This window comes from Perca fluviatilis, chromosome 2 (assembly GCF_010015445.1).
Source record: "Perca fluviatilis chromosome 2, GENO_Pfluv_1.0, whole genome shotgun sequence".
Taxonomy (NCBI): Eukaryota; Metazoa; Chordata; class Actinopteri; order Perciformes; family Percidae; genus Perca; species Perca fluviatilis.
The window spans coordinates 39,810,935-39,830,861 of record NC_053113.1 but is presented as its reverse complement, the minus strand read 5'-3'; the positions used below and the strand labels follow the sequence as shown (position 1 = coordinate 39,830,861).

The 19,927-nt window shown below is 40.4% G+C and overlaps 1 protein-coding gene across 1 annotated transcript in view; it reads right to left on the bottom strand.

Moving 5' to 3' along the window:
* Positions 1-19,927, bottom strand: part of frem2b (FRAS1 related extracellular matrix 2b) — a 68,624-nt gene that overhangs the window by 34,559 nt on the left and 14,138 nt on the right. The window contains exon 3 of the mRNA XM_039781071.1: positions 2,595-2,741. Within this exon, the coding sequence (XP_039637005.1) occupies positions 2,595-2,741 (147 nt within the window). The remainder of the gene's footprint in view (positions 1-2,594; positions 2,742-19,927) is intronic.

The window sequence follows — 19,927 nt, the reverse complement described above, 5'->3', positions numbered from 1 at the left end:
GTGACAGTGGATAGACAGGAAAGGTGGGAGAGAGATGGGGGATGACACGCAGCAAAGGGCAGCAGGTCGGATTCGAACCCGCGCCGCTGCAAAGGACTCAGCCTACATGGGAGCGCACACTCTTACTGGGTGAGCTCGAGGTCACCACTCACTGTGGATTATTAACGACTATATCTGCCGGCATATCTGTAGAGTATGTGATGATCTGCCTTGAGATGTGTATTTTTAATTTGAGTGGCAGAGATTGCGCATATACATATACTGTGCAGTGTGAGGCACTATAAAGGTCAGCAACATTTGCATATCACCTCCGAGATGTTAGTCTGACGCCCTGGGGCATACAAATATATAAAGTCGACGGTAGAGCCAACGATCCCGTGGGTTTTGGCCTTTAACATCAGCTCATTTTAATCACACCTCATATTTATGGACAGAATAAATGGCAGCACTAAAAAAGACTAACGGTGCGAGCAGTTAAAATTCCTGCCACTCATAAATGCTTACAGCAGCTTGTCTTTTTTTAAACAGTCTTAACAGTTATTGTCTGTTTAGTTCCGGCCAGTAACATTCCTAGAACTAACATTTGGAACTGTGTCTTTTAATGGCCACCAACTTTGGGTGACCTCTCTTCTGTGCGCATGCGGTCCTTGAGGGATTGTCCTGTGCTATTGTGCGATTGGAACGTAAATACTGACCGGAGGAGACGGGTGAAAGGTCTAGACCTGTATAGACCCTCCTCCAAAACGCACTGGAGGAGGGTCTGGCTACTCCACATAGCATTCGGGGATGGGAGGAAAACGTGCTCTGGTTTAATGGCATTTCTTTAAACCAATCACAATCATGATGGGCGGTGCTAAGCTCCGCACAGAGCCGCTGCAAAATAGTTGTGTGAGAGAAAACTCAGATTGGACAGATGGTCTAGCTAGCTGTCTGGATTTACCCTGCAGAGATCTGAGGAGCAGTTAAAGTGATGAGTTCCGAGTACTTTCTATCGACACTCGAAAGCCCAGACTTTTTCACCTGGGTTATGCTTTGATAAGTTAGTCGCTGAATAATAGTGAGCTAATTGAATCTGCTTGGTTCTTAAATGATGACAATTCGCAATGATTCAAAGGTCTAGCACTAGTACAAATAGGTTATGTACTCATAAAGATGGATTGGAAAGTTTGTAAGTACACCAGAAGTTTATGAACACTTGCCTGCTCTCTTCTGCTCTCTGCTGCTGCTGCTGCTACCTGCAGTTAGACTCACAGCAGCAACAACAGCAGCAGAGAGCAGAAGCCAGCAGGCAAGTGTTATTTACATAAACTTCTGGTGTACTTACAAACTTTACAATCCATCGTTTTATGAGTGCATAACCTATATGTACTAGTGTAGACCTTTGGTATCATTTCGGGCATTATTAGTCATTTAAGAGATACAAACGTGGGTCCATTAGCCCCGCGCTAAGCTATTCAGCGGCTAACGCTACTCTACGCTAACTCGCCCAATGTTAGACCCAGGTGAAAAAAGCTTCTGGGGGGGTGTTTGGCTCGAGGTCATGGTGCAAAGGACCCTAGGGTAAATTACTCCGAACCATCACTTTAACCATAGTCCTCAGAAATCCACCGAATTTATAATTCCAAAACAAAAAAGCGGAGGGAAATGGAAAATACATGCATCTGGCGAAATTTGCCGTGAAGTGCAACATCAAGGATATAGACTTGACATGTGTAACCCTAAAGGGTGTCTATGCCAGCCTTAGACTTGTCCTAAAATATATCAAAGTGTGCAAGTCTGTGCACTGTGTGGGCTGTAAGAGCTTGTCTACTGTAAAAGTAAACTGATAGGTGTCCAAAAAATTACAAAGACAAAACACAAACGGCTTGAAGGGAATCAATATCTTCTGACAAGGAGTGTATGTTTTTCATTTTGTGTGTTATTTTGAGTTTGAGTGTTAGCTATCAGGATACCTGTCAGCAGGTTCACTCAAAGTTGGTGTAAATGAGTCCTGAGCAAAGCAACAAGTGAGATTATGGTGTGGAGGAATATGTCCAGTATGTCACTACAACACAAAAATATGTCCATTTTCTTGTGATCTGCTTACCTTAATGAAAGAAATCTGGCCCATGTATCTGGTCCTTTTTGATTTATTTCTCACTCCTTCCTTTTATTTTGTAGTATCCATGTAATATGTTTCATAGATTATTTTAAATTACATTCATTTATTTTCTCATTGATTTTTTGTTGTTGTTGTTGCAGATCTAGATCCAGATAAAGATCCACATTTCAGTTAACATGAAATAGAAATGTTTGAACAAATGAAAAGCCTGCCCGCTCGCAGTGCTGTCTAAACTTTAGTAATGATCAGGGCCACACATAATTCCGGACATTTTCTGCAGATTTTCCGCAGATAAAAGAATAAATAATAATACTCAGAATGTTAACGCATCTCCACCTCAAGCAGAAAAACATTCCGCTGATTTTCATTCTGGATCACTGCTGAAAACTGTCAAAAACTCTGCAGACTGGGTCTGGTAATGATCATTGATATCACCCTGGACGGAATTCTTACTACAAGCGACTCGATGAAATCAAAGGCAGTGTCTGCTTACTAACGAAGGAGGTCTCCCCCAGGTAGCCTCGCCGTTTCAGCACCACCTCCAGGAACTTGACCTCTTCGTCCACCACGTAGCGTTGCTTCTCTAAAGAGATCCAAGCCCAGTTCAGACGGAACTGCTGGTTCTTCAGTTGGTTGCCTCCTGCAAACAAATACAGTTGATAAAGTTAAAGGAACTTGAAATGGCTCCTTTAGAAATTAGCAAGGAAAAGTCAAATAGCCTCACTGAAAATGAATAATCTAAAACATGTTTGGAAAATTACCATAGCGATTTGTTTCTGGAGTAGCACAGGAATTTTCAACACCTCCATTTGAATCATTTCTCGTTAACCTTTAGGACTTTATGACTCCGAGCAAGCACTCAGTGGGAGGTATGAGGGGTGCGCAGCCCTTATGCAAAATGTATTGAGTTTGTGCCATCTAATTGCATCATTCCTAATTAAGATAAAAGGTGTTCGGTTTCCTGTCTGAACTGGGTCATTTTATCCTTGCCCTTTTTGAAGTTGGATTCAAAGGCCGAGGCTACTGTCCTGGAGGGCATCGCTGCTACCGTTTGACCACAAAGACTCAAAGCAGAGCCACATACACAGGCATCAAACAGACTGAAAAAAAAACGTTGCAAAGATGAACTCACACTGACTCCTACAGAAACCACTAAACACTTCAATTTTTATTTCTAGAGCACTGAGTAGCAGTCCAAATAATTATCCACTGATTCCTAGAAATCAGCATGGGTCCTCCAGACTGCATAGTGAGAGCTGCTGCCTGCTGCTACAGATGACTGAGCCACTATACATCTGGCAGTTCTGAAAGTGGTGGAATAAAAGCGAAACTGCCGGGAGGGTGCAGGCCCTGCATTGTTCAGAGGTTTCAGAGTGTTGCTGTTGTTTGTGCTAGGCGCGACTGAGAGCCTCTACCCTGCCCCACCCTTGTGGTTATGCTCAGTAAATCTGTTAGGTCCAGCTGACTGCTCCGCTGTGTCCATTTCCTTCCTCGATGGTCACAGTGAGATCCATACACATTCACCCTGGGTGTTTTATTATGCGTGAGGGTGCATGCATTTACGCGTTGTGTGTGTGTGTGTGTGTGTGTGTGTGTGTGTGTGTGTGAGTGAGTGTGAGAAATGTCCTCTGGACTTGTTCAAAGCTTTTTTTCCTTTGTTCTAATAGTGTAGATATTTCCTCACACAGAGTAAAATTGTTTCTCAATGCCCGGACATCAATGCTTTTTGACAATTTTGAGCCATAACTGGGACAAAGACAGCGTGACACAAAAGAAAAACGGGGCGCAGTCCCCCCCATCTCATACAAAACCAACAACTGATTTAAATACGTGACTTGAATAAAGTTGATTAATCCATAATGAACACATAGGGGTTTGACGTTTTCTACCAGATAGAGGACTTAAAGTTGTGAAGACTATGAATGTAGTGAGATGCTACAGAAACACGATTTTCCCTAATTCATCTTTGTAGCTCTGGTTTGCCGCAATAATGGGCTTTGTCAAAAATGCTGGAAAGAAAACGAAGAAAACAGAAGAGCAATGCCGCTGTTCCTTGAACACGTAGATTCAGGTCAGAGTGAACTTCAGACAGACTCTGGGATGTCGACACTGAGCTGTAATTGGGACAAGATGCGGCAGAAACTGTGGAACTTGAGCAGAAAGGAGACGAGAAACTGTTCGATTTTCTCTCTCCTGGATGAACTAAATGTTTGAATCTTTTAGATGTATACATTTTATGAAATTCTCATTAACACAGAATTTCTTTGTATCAGAAATTTTTTTTCTTTTACTTTAGAGACACCACTTCAGAGTTGTGTACATCGATATTAATCCCTGATTTAGTCCCTGATTTATGACTCAAAGCATTGTTTCCTTCACAATTCCTATTATGATAAGAATGTGCCTCTGTATTTCTATGGAAGTCAATATGGTCCTGTGATGACTTTTTTCTCAAATGTCTATAGTTGGTGTTGTTTGTCTGCTCAGCCAGCGGTCCCTGTTTATGTGCACAACCCAATTTGTGTTGTGCTATAATTTGCATCATAAACAGCATGAAAACTATCATAGGAGACATGCACTGAATACAATTACAGCGGGAAAAGTTGTTTGGTAAGTCAATATGGTATTAGGTCTGATGTAATAAAATGATACACAATTCAATCTGAAACCTAAAATGCTGTGTGCAAAGAAAACACATTTTGTAAGGTGAACAATTTCACCTTTCACTGTGTGCTTAAAGCAACAAATGTTGCAAATGTGAAGGTTGACTGGTAAAAGGAGAAAATGTGTGCTTTGCATGAAAAAGTCTCAAGTGATACATTTTATAACTGGTACATTCTTGAGGTCTACCACAGTGTGAGATTTTTGCTTCCTGTGTGTTCCACATCATTCTTCTGGAGACAGGTGACCTGTGTATGACAGGACCTCCCTACTCCATTTGGATTAAAGCCAGCCACATGGCACGCATGCCACCGGTAAACACTGCATGTGTGATCTCTGAGTCGTGAAGGAAACCGTTCTCCGCTGAGGTAATGGAAACCAGAGAAGGTCTTGGCTATTTATCTAACTTCATAACGCTGGCATAGGCTTTGTAATAGCTACAGTATAACATAGCAGAAACACTTGATCTCAAGATCAAAAATCGAGAATATAAATGATATGAATCATCATCTCTCTACAATCAAACACTCAGGCAGGGACATTTTAGAACTGGTTATTGGTGGGATTTACCCCAGATACCTCATACATTTCAATAAAAGCATGACATGGTTACATTTTGCATAATTATTAACATGACTGAAGAAACAGCCTACACGTCAAGCTGAGCCTCAAAGAGGCAGCTCTCCCTTTCAAGATGAATCCCGTTAAACACCTGTTTGCCTTTTAACAGTATTCACAAACAGAAACAGGCTCTATTAATTATTCATTTTTTCATATCTAAGATCTGAGGAGGATAAATCCAGCAGCGTTTTCAAAGCTCAGAAAAAAAGTAATTTATGGTCACAGTTTATACTACATACAATCCCACCGTGACATGAGTAAATATTGAGTTTAGGAGGCCTTAAAGTCCGCGCAAAGCTGCAGAGTGGCCTTCAGGGACCCGGGGAGTGGAGGTGCTCGTTTCCAGAGGACCACTTCACTCCTCCAGATTTCTTTCTAATTAAGATAAGCAGGGGTTGGAGTAAGTCCACTTCAAAGAGGCCCCAAGGAAAACAGCAGAGTTAATCTTTAACCAGCACTCACAGCACCGAGACAGAATTTAGTGAACAATATCGGTTTCTCTAATGTTCACTCTTTGCACTGCTGCGCAATTTAGTGCAGAAACATACATCATTTGCAGTGACTACATTACATAAGATAAGGTACATGAACTTTATATTAGACTGTATTTCTACTTAATATCCATATTCTCATTAAATTCATATGGTAATAGCAGGAATCCTACAAATCCCAGTGGCTAGTCATCTTAAATTATTGGACTGCCTGCCTGCACTCTGTCTTGTTGGGTTCTAGTAAACATTTTAACACTCGTAGTGTAAGTCTCTCTAAATAATAGTGTCAACTTTAGTGTCAGGCTGTACTATTTAAACCACTAAACCCTAACCAGCCTTATACATGAACCTTTACACAAAAGAAACCTTGTCCACTCACAAAGTAGATGTGTGATGAGGGATGGAAGCCTTTTAAGGGAGGCCAAAGAGTGTAAAAGAGACTGGACTGTGCCAACTTAATGCACTCTGTCTTGTTGGTTTCTAGTACGGCTGCACGATATGAGGAAAATATGCGATATGCGATAACGGTGTTGAATATCGCGATAATGATATTACTTGCAATACATGAACCGATATTAAAATGTACTCAGTTCTGCCTTTCTGCTGCCTTCAGTATACTGCTAAAATACAACATTGCTTGTTGAATTAAAAAAAACTGAAAAACTATTTCCAATATTATTTTATTGAACAAATTGAAGATAGAAATGAACACAAAAGGAGCAAAAAAGACACAAAAAAAACTTTTAAAGTGCAGTTTCTACTGAAACTCTTTCAACTAACTAAGAGAATTCCTGAGTGTCTTTCATGATGTGTTTATTGCACAAGTTAATAAAAAAAATAATAATAAAAATGGATTACTATACAGAACTAAATTCTAGTAAAGTTTTTAGCACTTGTAGTGTAAGTGTCTCTAAATAATAGGATCAACAAAGTCTCAACCTATTTTAACCACTTAACCATAACCAGCCTTGGTTCATGAACCTTTTTACAAAAGACCTTGTACAGTTCATGTAGTTTCACTTCTTAACACAAGTTGTGTCCACTCACACAGTGAGTGATGTATGTAGATGTGTGATGAGGGACAGAAGCCTTTTGAGAGAGGCCAAAGAATGCGAGAGACTGGACTGTGCCAACTTAGTGCCCCTGGCTCCTCCCAGCATACATGTTGCAGACAGCCCTTATTTGGTCACCGTGAAGCATCGTGGGGCCGCGATGCCCCATGGACCCTGGTCTGTTCATTCAACCAGGCAGACAGACAGGCGGCCCTTTGCCCACAGAGCCAGCCCTACACTGATTAGGCAGGGTAAATTGGGATGAGCACACAATACATCTAAAAATACTTAGTGATCATGTATTGCAAATGGACTTTGTGTGCTAACAGTTTCCATGATGTGCAATAACTGTATTCCACTGCAGCATTAAAGACGTCAAGCAACGTACGATAGAGATAGATTGGGGACCAGCAAAGTGCTCACAGGCATCAGATTTTAGTTTGGTTTTAGGCGTATGATTTACAAGGAATCCTCTTATATGCCATTCAAACGGACCACAGTGGAAGATGTATGTAAAAAACGAATGGTCAGATCGCCATGAAATTTCCTGTGGTTGTTCATGATCCCCAGAGGATGAACCATTTCCATTTAGAACACTCCATGATGTTTCCCCTAGCAAACCTGTAGCAATATTTACACTTAAAGCCCCACAAGCAGTAAGGCTCGAATTCTAGAATTGTCACAATATCATTCCATCTAAGACATTCATATTGTAGTGTTTGATGAACATTGCCGTGTCTAGGGACCGTTAATGGGTCTTTAGAATTTGAAAGTGGTGCATTTGAAATGATGCTGTAGTAGTAGATTTGCTCCACAGTGCTTTCAGGACAAGAAATAAGAGACAAAATGGTCAGCTGACTTTACTTAAGTTAGAGAATTATCAATACCAAATACTGTTCTAAATAAAATCTGTGATGAAGCTTCAAAGAAAATATATCATCACAACTTATATTGACTCTATTAAATGAGTTGTCTCTGGGTTCTATAATGTACCAGACCATACCAGCATACTTTTCACCTCTCCAATTAAGGGAAAAGGGATATGGTAATCCTGTTGAAAGAGAGAAAGCAGATGGCAGAGCAGAGAGAGAGAGAGCGCGATATGGTCTAATCACCTTAAGCCTTGTATCAGCAGTAACGAGTTGGCCATGGCTTGAGAGATTTAGAATTGCTATGATTTCACAGGCCCTAAACCCTTTACTACAAGCACAGCCTTTCAGGGAAGTGGTCCGCCATAAATGTGGCCGCTCCAAAGGTTCCATACTGGCCGCTGTCGCCTCTGTGTCCGCTCTAACACATTGGTCACTCTGAGGCGACATTCGAGGGGCCTGAAAGAAAGGCCAAAGGCACTTCTGAACAAAAGTGCTGGGTCAGAGAGCCATGCAAGGCTTAAAGCAAGTGAGGCTTTGCTCTCAGCAGGGAAAGTTCTTTGAGATTACCATATGAACCACAACTATAGAGGTGATTTAATTCTCAGTGCTCTTTCAAAATTTGGAATACAATGGCTGGAATTACCTTTTTTTCTTAAACCTTCAATGACCATATCATGAAAAACATTTGCTATAGCTGTTTAGAAGGTGAAATGCCATAACAAAGAGGCGTTAATGTTTTACACCGTTGCTCAGAAATCTGACTTCCTGTTAATTTCTATGGGAACCTAGTTATCTTGTTATGTTGATGGTGATGAAATTACATGGACAATACAATTTTCAAAGCTTTTAGGATCATATTTTCACCACTCTACAGCTGTAGAAATGCGTCACATTAATCATTATATTCTTCCTCTTGTTCAGCCTTATGCAGGCAAAACCTGACACTAAGATTGACAAACTATTACTTCAGCTGCTCAGAGTCAGTACATAACAGTGATGGCTGGATGAGCACACAGGGTGAATAGTTCATGAGAACAAGAGCAGATTTTGAAAATACTGCACCATTAACCAACATTCACCATTCAAGTCATTTAAAGCAAAGCATTTCACTTATTAGTTTATGAATTAAAGGGACAATACAGCAATTTTTCAAAATGTATCTCTATCTATCTGAATGAGGGGTAATGTGTGAAAAAGCCTGCAGTTCTTTCTACTGTTCTCTGGGCCTGATTTACTAACACTAGCGCAGTTTGCGCTGCGTCTGTTTATGCGAGTTCGGTAATAGCGCACGCTATGCTTCCACAGTTTGCGTAGTATTTATCAACCCTGACACCCATCAGGCAATCAGCGTCTTTCTCCGCCCACTATACCGTAAATTGCGCTGTAGCAAAGCGGTACTGGTGCTATGATATGGCTGAGTGCAGACTGCGATATTCCCACTGCTGATGCTATGACTAATTTAGCAAGGAGTTTAACAACTGCTGGAATGGAATGTGAACGCTGAGTGGGAGATTCAATTTCATCTTTGATTTTTTCCAGTAACTCTAATATTGCATGGCTGCTTGATCTGTAACGCTAAATGATGTTGTGTTCACTGACAAAGTGTGATTCTTCTGTTAAAAATATTTTCAGCCTCGCCTATGTCTTCGTCTTGCTCAAATTACTGTTGCCATTTCACCAGCGGCATAAAGGTCTACGAGGAAACTCGATTGCGGCTGGTTCAGACCTGCTTTAAAGAGGCGGAGAATTTCCCCCGCAGAATAGAGGGGCGCTCTTACTGACAGTCTTTATAAATACCACGGAATATATAATTAGGTGCACTTTGCGCTTATCCTCCCACCTTTTTGGGTGGAACTCCCACTTTCCCCACGACCCTCCCACGAACGCATATTGAAAGCGCAACTTGTCTCTTCTCGCTCATGTGGCAGACAATCTGCGATTTTACCCAAGTGCGCCCCGTTTGTAAATAGCCCGCATCGGTTACGTCCGTCTTTGCGACTAATTAGCGCCTGGAAACAGCCGCAAACGGCTTGATAAATCTAGCCCTCTGTGTATCTGGGGCTCAGCCGGCCGCAGCTGCCAAATCTGCCAAGCTACTTCAGGTAGGTGGTAGTGAAAAGACTTAAGGCTTTAGTGTGCAACTTTTTTATATTAAAGGGGTGATAGAATGATTATATAGGGTATTTCACACTGTTCCTTATGGTCTCCTAATGGGGTATGTAACATTGGTTGGGCTGAAAATGGCCTGGTTGATATTTTATGGGCCCTTATGCATCCCTGTGTTTTGGCCCTATTTGTAACAAGAGCTTTTCTTCCAAATATGGTATGGTCATGAATATTTAGATGAGCTGCGCGCTGATTGGTTGAGCGACTTGCCATACGCACATCGTTAGAGACATGCGCTGATTGGTTGAGCGAATCCCACACCACATACATTAGAGAAGCGGCAGAATCTCATATTCCAGACACTGCAATGTTTCATTACCAAATTCACTTCTGAGACTTTTTTAGCGAGAAAATCAACTATATAAAGCTGAAATATGGGCCGTTTTACAAAAATTGATGGCTAATTGCAAATTTGGTAAGACGTGTCGGACTTTAGGAGCTCCACACAGTCTGACGAGAAAGCGGCAGCCTGCTGGGCTCCATACCCAGGGCAAAGTCACCCTTTGTGGATACTGCACTACGGGGCTCTGCGGCCAGCCGCCGCGCCATAACTATAATATATTTACGGTTTGAATTTCGTCCCGCAACTTTGATTTTAAGGCATTTTTATGAACGTGAGGCGTCTTTGTAGGACGAGCGCTGCTTGCATATGTCCCATTCATTACAATGGGAAAATACTGCAGCTAGCTAGCTACACGTCGCCATAACTAAATTATATTTACAGTTTGAATTTCGCGCACTCTATACAACATCATTCCCCAATCTCTTATAAAGCTAACCGTTGTGTCCGATTTGATTTTAAGGCATTTTTATGAACGCTGGTGGGCGTCTTTGTAACGACCAGCCAGCGTGCTTGCTATATGTCCCATTCATTACAATGGGGAAATACCGGCCGCTAGCTAGCTACACTGTCGCCATAACTAAATTATATTTACAGTTTGAATTTCGCCCGCCCACTTATATTACATCATTCCCCAATGTCTTATAAAGCTAACCGTTGTGTCCGATTTGATTTTAAGGCATTTTTATGAACGCTAGAGCGTCTTTGTAGGACGAGCAGCTGCTATTGCTATATGTCCCATTCATTACAATGGGGAAATATCGCGCAGCTTGCTCACTTTCGTATAACTAAAGTATATTTACAGTTTGAATTCGTCACACGGCATGAATATTACAGGTTCCTCAAGGTCTTACAAAGCTTAGCTAACACTTGTCCGATTTCGGATATCAATTGAATGTATTTTTGTGAATGTCAGAGTTAGGAGGAGGCTAGCTAGCTCTCATTGATGGACTCCATCTCACCGCGGCTCTATCAATGAGACTCGCGGACAAGAGGCTTTATTTCCCCGATTGTTTGTTTAAATAACTCAACACATCATACCCATTATAAGATTAACTGGAACCTGCGGGCTGCGGGTAAAAGATTGCGCGCTAACAAGCTCGCTGACACTGCGGTCAGGGTGGTGATGTAGCAACCCAGGCAGCACCAACACCGGCACTAAACTCCGGCACACAGTCGGAGAAAATTTGCAATTAGCCATCCTTTTTCGTAAAGCGGCCCATATTTGAGCTTTATATGGTTGATTTCTGCAAAAAAGTTTCAGAAGTGAATTTTGTAATGGAATAGCAGAGATCTGCGTGACCTAGCTAGATTCAGAAGACTACCTGATCTCAGGTCAGTTGTGTAGCCTATGTAAATGTTGGGGCGTGACTGTTCTCTTAAGGTTCCCGATTTTGAGATGCTTGCGTAAGCAACTCAGCTTTGTTGGGATTCGCCCGTTTTCAGCGGCAGTTTCAAAATATGAGATTTTCATAGTAAAGGGGTGTCAGTGGGACTTTGAGCTTCTATGTATGTCCTATTTACCCACCGAACTGTCGTTATTCAACTATGACAGGGTAAAATCGGTTTTGCATTCTATCACCCCTTTAATGAACGTTCTTTACATTCAAGCCATTGCCAAATGACCACACAACTCTCTGTGTATTGCTCAGTATGGATGTGTTCAGAACAGAGGCCCGTATTAAGACAATGTGGTGCCCCTGGGCACTATACCTCAAAGGCACCCCCATCTACTACCCCTTTACTCGTGCTGTCCTCCTGGCAAAAATATCAGACATAATCAAGGGGATTTCTCAAATGTAATTTACTAACTTATCCAGATACATACATGTAGGCATATGAGCAGTGAGCACTATATTTAAATGTCTCAATTCAAAATGTCTATCAATTCAAAAAGCCAAAATCAATACTATATATTGCAGCATTGTGGGTCGGTCAAATATGTATTTTTCCGACTTTATTTCACGGGCCCTGAAAGCAACTCCTCTGATTGTTTAAAAACTTTCAAAAGTGTCATGGGAAAGCTAAAACTGCTTTAGCATCACAGCTAACGACAATAAAATGACCTAAAATTAATAAGATATGGAAAAAAGACTATCAATATTAGATCTAAGAATATGGATTTATTGAACAAAGTCCTCTGAAAGAAATAACGAGTTCTAGGAAAAGAAGCGAAGGCTGTGGACCGGTCTTTTACACTTCTCTGCCGTCTGCCGGGCATGCCGGGCTATGTGCTTGAAAAACACGTTGAAGGGTTGGACGCAACCAAGTCTCACCCAGAGGTGGGGGGGGGGGGGTTGTGTGAAAATATTTTTTCTTTGCTTGCCAATTACATTGAACCAAGAAAGCCAACCACTTATCATTTTTATAACAGTAAATATTTTACATTCATCATTATGATAACATTTTTGGGGGGGTTAAACTGGCCACTTTTGATTATTAAACCCCATACCCCAAATTATACATACAATTATACCAACTCAACTTTGACAGATTGTGGAGGGGGAGTGATAGTGGTCATGTAATATTGATTTATTTATAATTTATTATTATTATTATTATTATTATTATTATTATTATTATTATTATTATTATTATTGTGAAATTAGTGTTCATAAACGAGTAATGTATGGTCTTTCAACTATTTCAAGTGAATAATATAACAATTTACGGAAAATATTGTTAAAGCTTGAGTTATGTGGTGCCCCCCCACTGGTGTGCGATCACTGAAGGCTTGCGTCATGTGGACGCGCCAACAGTGTTGTTGTCGTTACTTAGAATTTCTTATTGGGGCGACAAAAACTACACGCTATAGCTTAAACTAAGAAGAATTTGGTTCGTTTTATTTAATCTCTGTCCCGTTTGAATGAAGAGTGTTTTGTGAGTTAACAAGGTAACGTTAATTAATCTCGTCTTGGTTCGGTGACAAACTTAAATTCACATGGTGTGCGGTTGTATTTTTCTGTTTAGGTGTAAGAATATTTTCTTTCTTAAAACGTTGTGAGTTTATGCCGCTCGTGCGCCATAAATCCTGGCACAGCTGTCAGGGCTCTGCGAACAGGAGAACTCGCTTTCTCAATTAATATAGCGCACAGTGGGGAATGTATTTCTTCAATGGACTACATATCCCATCAGTACTGATTGGACATCCACATTAAAAGTGGCGAATTTTCCTTAATGTGCCTTTTATGACACAGAAAAGGTGCATCAGTGTTCTTATAAATGTTGTCCCCCACAGTGTGGTTAACAGCAAAAAGACATTTTAAGCAAAGCAGCAACCTTCATCCTGTTCCCATACTTTCTGTTTTTGATTCCAAATTGCAGCATAAGGTTGTTGTGGAAACTGCTCCGTGACTTTCTTGCTGTCACAATAGGAGCCCCCTGGCCTGTGTAGAAAGGCAGTGAGGAATTCCCAGAGCTCTTATTTCAGATGGGGCTCCTTTATGTGTGGCCCAGGAGAGAATAGTGTCAGAGGAAGTACTGTACAGTGTGATCGCAGGCAAAGGTCACTCCTGTCCTGGGACTCTGCTTCACGCTCTAGTGTCCTCACACACTGCCACAAATGACATCATTTGACATCCGCTACAGAAAACATTTGACACAAACCCACACATTGGCTGGAGAGATGCATTCTTTTAAAGTTATTGAGGGACATTCAAAATTAATTTGTTAAAAAATATATATATCGTATGAATCAATGTGTGTAGATTTTAAAAAAAATTATAATAATCCAAACAGCAGAGAGAAAAACAACTCAATACAGTACCCTTTGGATACTTGCTGAGGTTACTAATTCTCGGTGTGTAGAAATTACTACATACAAGCAAACATCATGGATTTTTAATTATAATCCTATCACCTTCGCCCGGAAATAGTAGTTGAAAAAGAATCTTTCCAAACACCTTAAGCATTAGCAAGCAGGCCAACTCTGGATGCACAACTCTGCAGAAAATCTGCTCTGTCGCGGCTTGCTGATTTCCAACCGGGGGGCACAGGGTGTCCTGTCAAGCAGGGTCAGGACTTATCCCTGATCATGGCTACATCATTAGGGCTGGGAAAACAGGCTGTTCAGACTTGGGTGGGCACAAGTTATTTCCTTCCATTTGCTTACGCTACAATCATTAACAGCATCATTATTTATATTAACATAATTTGGAAATATATACTACTATATATAAATATATACTGCACTAATCTTAACCTCTACATGGAACACATACTGTATGGTGCATTATAATTTCATTAAGACTGTAAGGCGCCTTTTGTTGTCAGGCCTTGTTCAGCAGAATGGTAATTATTGCAGCTGAAAACTGAAAAGATGAAAAGTCTAACTCTCTCCTGCATCCCTCCACAAGCGAGCACATAAATCAATTAGCCGTCCTTGGGTTTCAGAATCCAAAAGAGGTATGCAAGTTTCTGCTAAGGGCTTTCATTGTTTCGATTGTGTAGGTGAGGTTCAGACAAAGTATTCCTTGATTGCCCTTGAATGGCATTCCTGTCTGTCAAAGAGGATGCAGCCTTGAGTGTCTTAATTAACAATCAGCCACACGGTTTAGAGAGTTAAAGCCTGAACTCGCAATTGCAGGGGAAACAACAACAAAAGGCTGAATCAGCGGCTGCAGGGCTTTCTTCACCATTCACTTGTAAAGGTCATTGTGGATTTAAAATCGAGAGTTTCTCGCTCATTATCAGTCAATTATGAACTGTATGAATGCCCTGACAGCCATGAGGCAAACTCTGCTGAAAAAGATACAGGAAGAGTCATAAGGGTAAACCGGCTTCTCATTACAACATCTTTATGAATAAAAACCCATAAAAAAAACCATGTTACACTCCTTTTGGGCTAATCTTGAAAAATAAACATACATTTTCTAGTCATGTCACGCACTTCCTGACTGAAGGGATGAGCTCATGGAGACAAAAAAATCTGTCTCCATCCCAGGAGCTGCCCCAGCATTGTTACAAGTGCATATGTTAAATATAACTCTCCAATGATGCTGGTGACTGAATAGAAAAGAGTCTTGAGTGAAAAAACAAAGGGGGATACAAGGGAAAGTGTGAAAATGTGAGAGAAAACAAAGCAACATACGGATGCAGGATGAAGGGACTTGACAAAGAGAGGGGGACGTGCTTTTGCTTGACCCTTGAATGCACAGTGTTTGCTCTCTTGTCAGATCGAATAATGGTGGACTGTTTGCTGAAAGCAGCAGTGTGAGGCCATAGAATATAAAAGCCCATCCCAGTCCCACAGAATCATGAGCTCCATACTAATAGAGCGGGGTGTTTGTCGAGGCTGTTCTCGGGGCCTCCATTGGTTTCCTTTATAACAACATGTTTCAGCTGCATTTCACAGTTATTACTTGCAAATCCTCACGTGTAGAAAGGATTTTGCCTGAGAGGTAAATGCTCCCTGAGAAACAGGAATGGTAATTCCTAAAGAAGTGTTAAATTACTCTTGGTTTTTGTTTATGATTGGTGAAACGGAACCCTTCAAGTAGAACTGTGCAAACCTGCACGTTGAAGATAAGCATGCTAGTCCGCATTCATGAAAAGGGGAGGAGAAAATGCCTTTGGATTTAGTGTTGTTTTTGTCTCCTTCTTGTAATATTGAACAGAAGATTAGTCTGTGCATCGAAACAAACCAGGGTTCTGAAATATATACATGTATGTAAAGGAAGATTACTTCTAAGGATGCTTGCAAAATTCCATTTAGACCCTCATACGGCAGGTTTCTTCCCCTGTATTTGAATCGTTGTAAAAACAACTTCTGGAGGTTATTGTATGATAATGTGGATTTTACACTGGAAAAATCTCAAAGAACTTTTGCTGCACACTCTGGTAGTCACAGGGATGGATTCTGTGACGTTGTGGGTATAGCAGTGGCCATGCAAATTACATTCAGAAACTTATTGGTGTGCTGTGATTGTATGTACATTACTCTTGCATCATTTACATGTAGTATATTTAGTCCAATCATATCTCATTTTAAAATATATAAATTAATAGTATATATTAGTATATATATTATATTATATATATAAAGTATATATATATATATATATATATATTAGTGCAATACATTGCATTGTGGTGTGAAGTTTGTCATTAGGAAGTACAGCCTTCTAGTTAGCCAAGCAATTATACATTTGTAGAGCTGCAAAGATTAATAGATTAGTTGTAAAATATTGAATTAATTGTCAACTATTTTTTATAATCATTTATTTGGTTTGAGTCATGTTTTTATGACAAAATTCTAAATCCGCTTCTTAAATGTGAATATTTTTCTAGTTTCTTCACTCCTTTGTGACCGTAAACTGAATATCTTTGAGTTGTGGACAAAACGATTAATTTGAGGACGTGATCTTGGGCTTTGGGGAACACTGATCCACATTTTTCGACCGATTTATCGACCATGAAAATAAATTGTTAGTTGCAGGCCTATACCTTTGCACGGCACGGCAAACAAAGCCCATCATAAGTAGCATAATGAGTTTGAATATAAGCTACACTAGTGCAACGCTTGAACAGAAAACTGATTGTTATACATGACATACTGTTATTATCACAATTATTATACCACTCCCAACACTATGTCCTTATTAGCCAATTTGATGCAACGGCTAAATGATGTAAGAGTATAACTAGATTATGCTAATAAATAGCCAACACTGCATTGAACAAAACAAGCCTATACTGACTGCAAAGTTTAAGCCACATAACCTGACCATAACTGACTATAATATTTCAACCTTTACAGTCATTATCTTTATTGTCCCCAGAAGGAGATTTGGTTTGCAGCCAGGTAACTAAAACAGTCACACATCATTTAAAAGCCCATCCATTAAAAAAACACATTAACACTAGCAGAATATGTGTCACATCCACCGACTGTAATATCAACACTGTACCTAGTCTAGCTTACTAATATAGCAACAGTCCTTAAAATTGGTATACCTTAGTTCCTGCACGTCTATGTTAGTACATTAAGTGTTACATCTAATGCTTTATTGATCCCCAGGTGGTAAATTATATGTTACACCTCCAACTTGACAAATGGCATTATGTCATATACAGAGAGGCTTTACATCAGGGGTCTCCAACCTTTCTTCATCTGAGGGCTACTTTAAAATAACGAACGTGGCCATGACCTACTTGCAACACATCACTTAGATTTATTTACATAACACACATAAGCTGAATGAAGCTACTGTTTGCTGAAATTGCAATACCCAAAGCTTATGAAAAATCTTAACTTCACGTCAAGGTTCATGACTATTTTACACTATGTCACTGAAAATATTCCCATCAGGGTCCAAGTAAAAATTACCACTTTACACATCTATGGCCCACAAAGTTAGCTACCTCACTTTTAATATCGTGGTAATTTTGTGTCTCAGTTTGTTAACCTATTGGCGAGCTACTGGAGACACCTGCTTTACATCATTAAGTGGCTATTCTATTGGCAGTTCTGATAAGCAACTAATGAAGTTGTATCAGCAGTCATTATCTAACAATACAAAGGCAGCAACAAAGACAACGGGTGGGTTATATCTGCTGTTCAAATAACTGGCAAAGAAAGTTTCCAAAGACACCAAATAAACGGTGTCAGTGCTTAATGTAGCTTGTAAGTCATCAAGTTTAAATGTATTTAATATGGTGCAGGGAACAATGTTGAAACTGATGACAGCATTGAAGAGCAGAAGTGCTCACACGTTCAAGCTCACTGATAGAGACAGGTGGTGATAACAACTATGACGGTTCCAAAATAGACCTAACACTTTGAAAAAAAAACACAGAATTGGATAAAATGTGTCAAAAATTAACAGATTAAAAAAGCTGCTCTCTATGTTGGGCTGTGATTCAGAGACCATGGGTGTTCAAAGTGAACACAAAGCTGCACAACACCTGGACCCCTGAGGAATGGAATAAAGTAATACGATGTGATGAGTTCTATCTCACAGACACGGACAACTATTAGATCTGAAGGACAAAAGCTAAATGTCAAAGGGGATAAACATGAGAGGCGTGCAGAAGTTGCATCGTTGCCTACAGCTCTATCTGTGACATTTTAACTTTAAAAAATGATCAACTCTTCCTTATAAGGTAAATTAAGTGTGAATTAAATCTGTTAGCTGAATATGCCACAGGGCCCCAATAGCACTAAATGTCCCCTCCCTGTAATGACACAAAATGTGCTGAAAAAAGCTTTTGCATATGACGCACTGACCAGTGATAGCCTTTTGTGGTAATTGTAATAGCTTCTGCCAATTACTAAATGAGCTAAATGTAACCGCTGTATCAGGTTGCCCAGTGGTCTAGACCTGCACCCTGTGGCCTATCTTCGTCTCCCTCTTCCCATTTAATATGTAACTCTTCACTCCAAGCCTATGTCCTGGAAAACCAAGATAAGCCCAGGCATGGTCGAGTTAATTTCAGGCAGAAAGACATTCCTCACTATTCTTCATGGGGGAAGGGTTGATCTGAGCTCTGGACATTTCCCTGGTTGATCCATATATGGTTTTCAGTTATTTGTTATGTGCCTCTAAGCAAAAAATCTATCAAAAAATAAAAAAAGATGAGTCTATACAAATCATTTCTATTGTATGTAGATCAGTGGTCTTCAATGTTTTTTAAACCAAGAACCCCTTAACTGAAAGAGAGACGGAGATGGGACCCCCTACTACATATATTGTATAAAATTATGTAGCATATTAAACTGGGTCTACAATAACGTGTAGGGCGCCTAAAGCCTTTATACATACCTTTTTTTGCATAGAATACTAAGCTTTTAAAAAAGCCTTATAATTGTTGGCATGATTTTATAGGATTTTATTTTAGGATTAACTGGATCTGTGGATGGCTATCTTAGTGACTACCTTACCTATAGGCCAGTAAGCAGTGGGGATTTATATTTGCTAATATGTTGGATTCATGTTAAAACAAAAATTAACAATAATTTGGAGGCCCCCATGCATTCCCGGCCCCCTTTTGAATATCCCTGATGTAGATGATGGTGCACACCCGAAGGGCTCACCTACTACGTTTGAGCCCTCACAACTTGTCAACACAGGCGGTGTTTAGAGTGCGACTGCACATCAGCACATTCATGCCATCACTACAGGCGACAGGAAGCAGCTTGACGCCTTGCCCCCACCAGCACTGGGACCAACAGAGCACTTCTATCTATCATCTCTTCTGACTGCTATTCCCTCCCATTTCTCAGCTAGACCACTTCTCATACCCTGCCTATCAGGCTCCACTTATGGAGGGAAGCAGGTGGCGGTGGAGGTGGTAGGGGTGAGAGGGGGTTTATCTACAAACAAAATCCCCAAAGGATTTCATCTGCACTTTTTCTGAGATGAGAGCCCTCTCAAGACACACTCCATCCATGGTCATAGGGAGAATATAAAATGCAAACCCTGTAACATGTTCAATTCTCCTACTGTATATATTTTCTTGGCGTACTGAAACGCTGATGATATCAAAAGGAAAGGCTGTGTTTTTCCCTGGCTGACATCGCGGCAGTCTAATCAAAAGAGACAACAGCTTGAAATCAAAGACAAAGCCATTATCAATTAAACTGTAGTTGATGCCCAGCATTTGAGCAGTGCCAGCTTCATCTC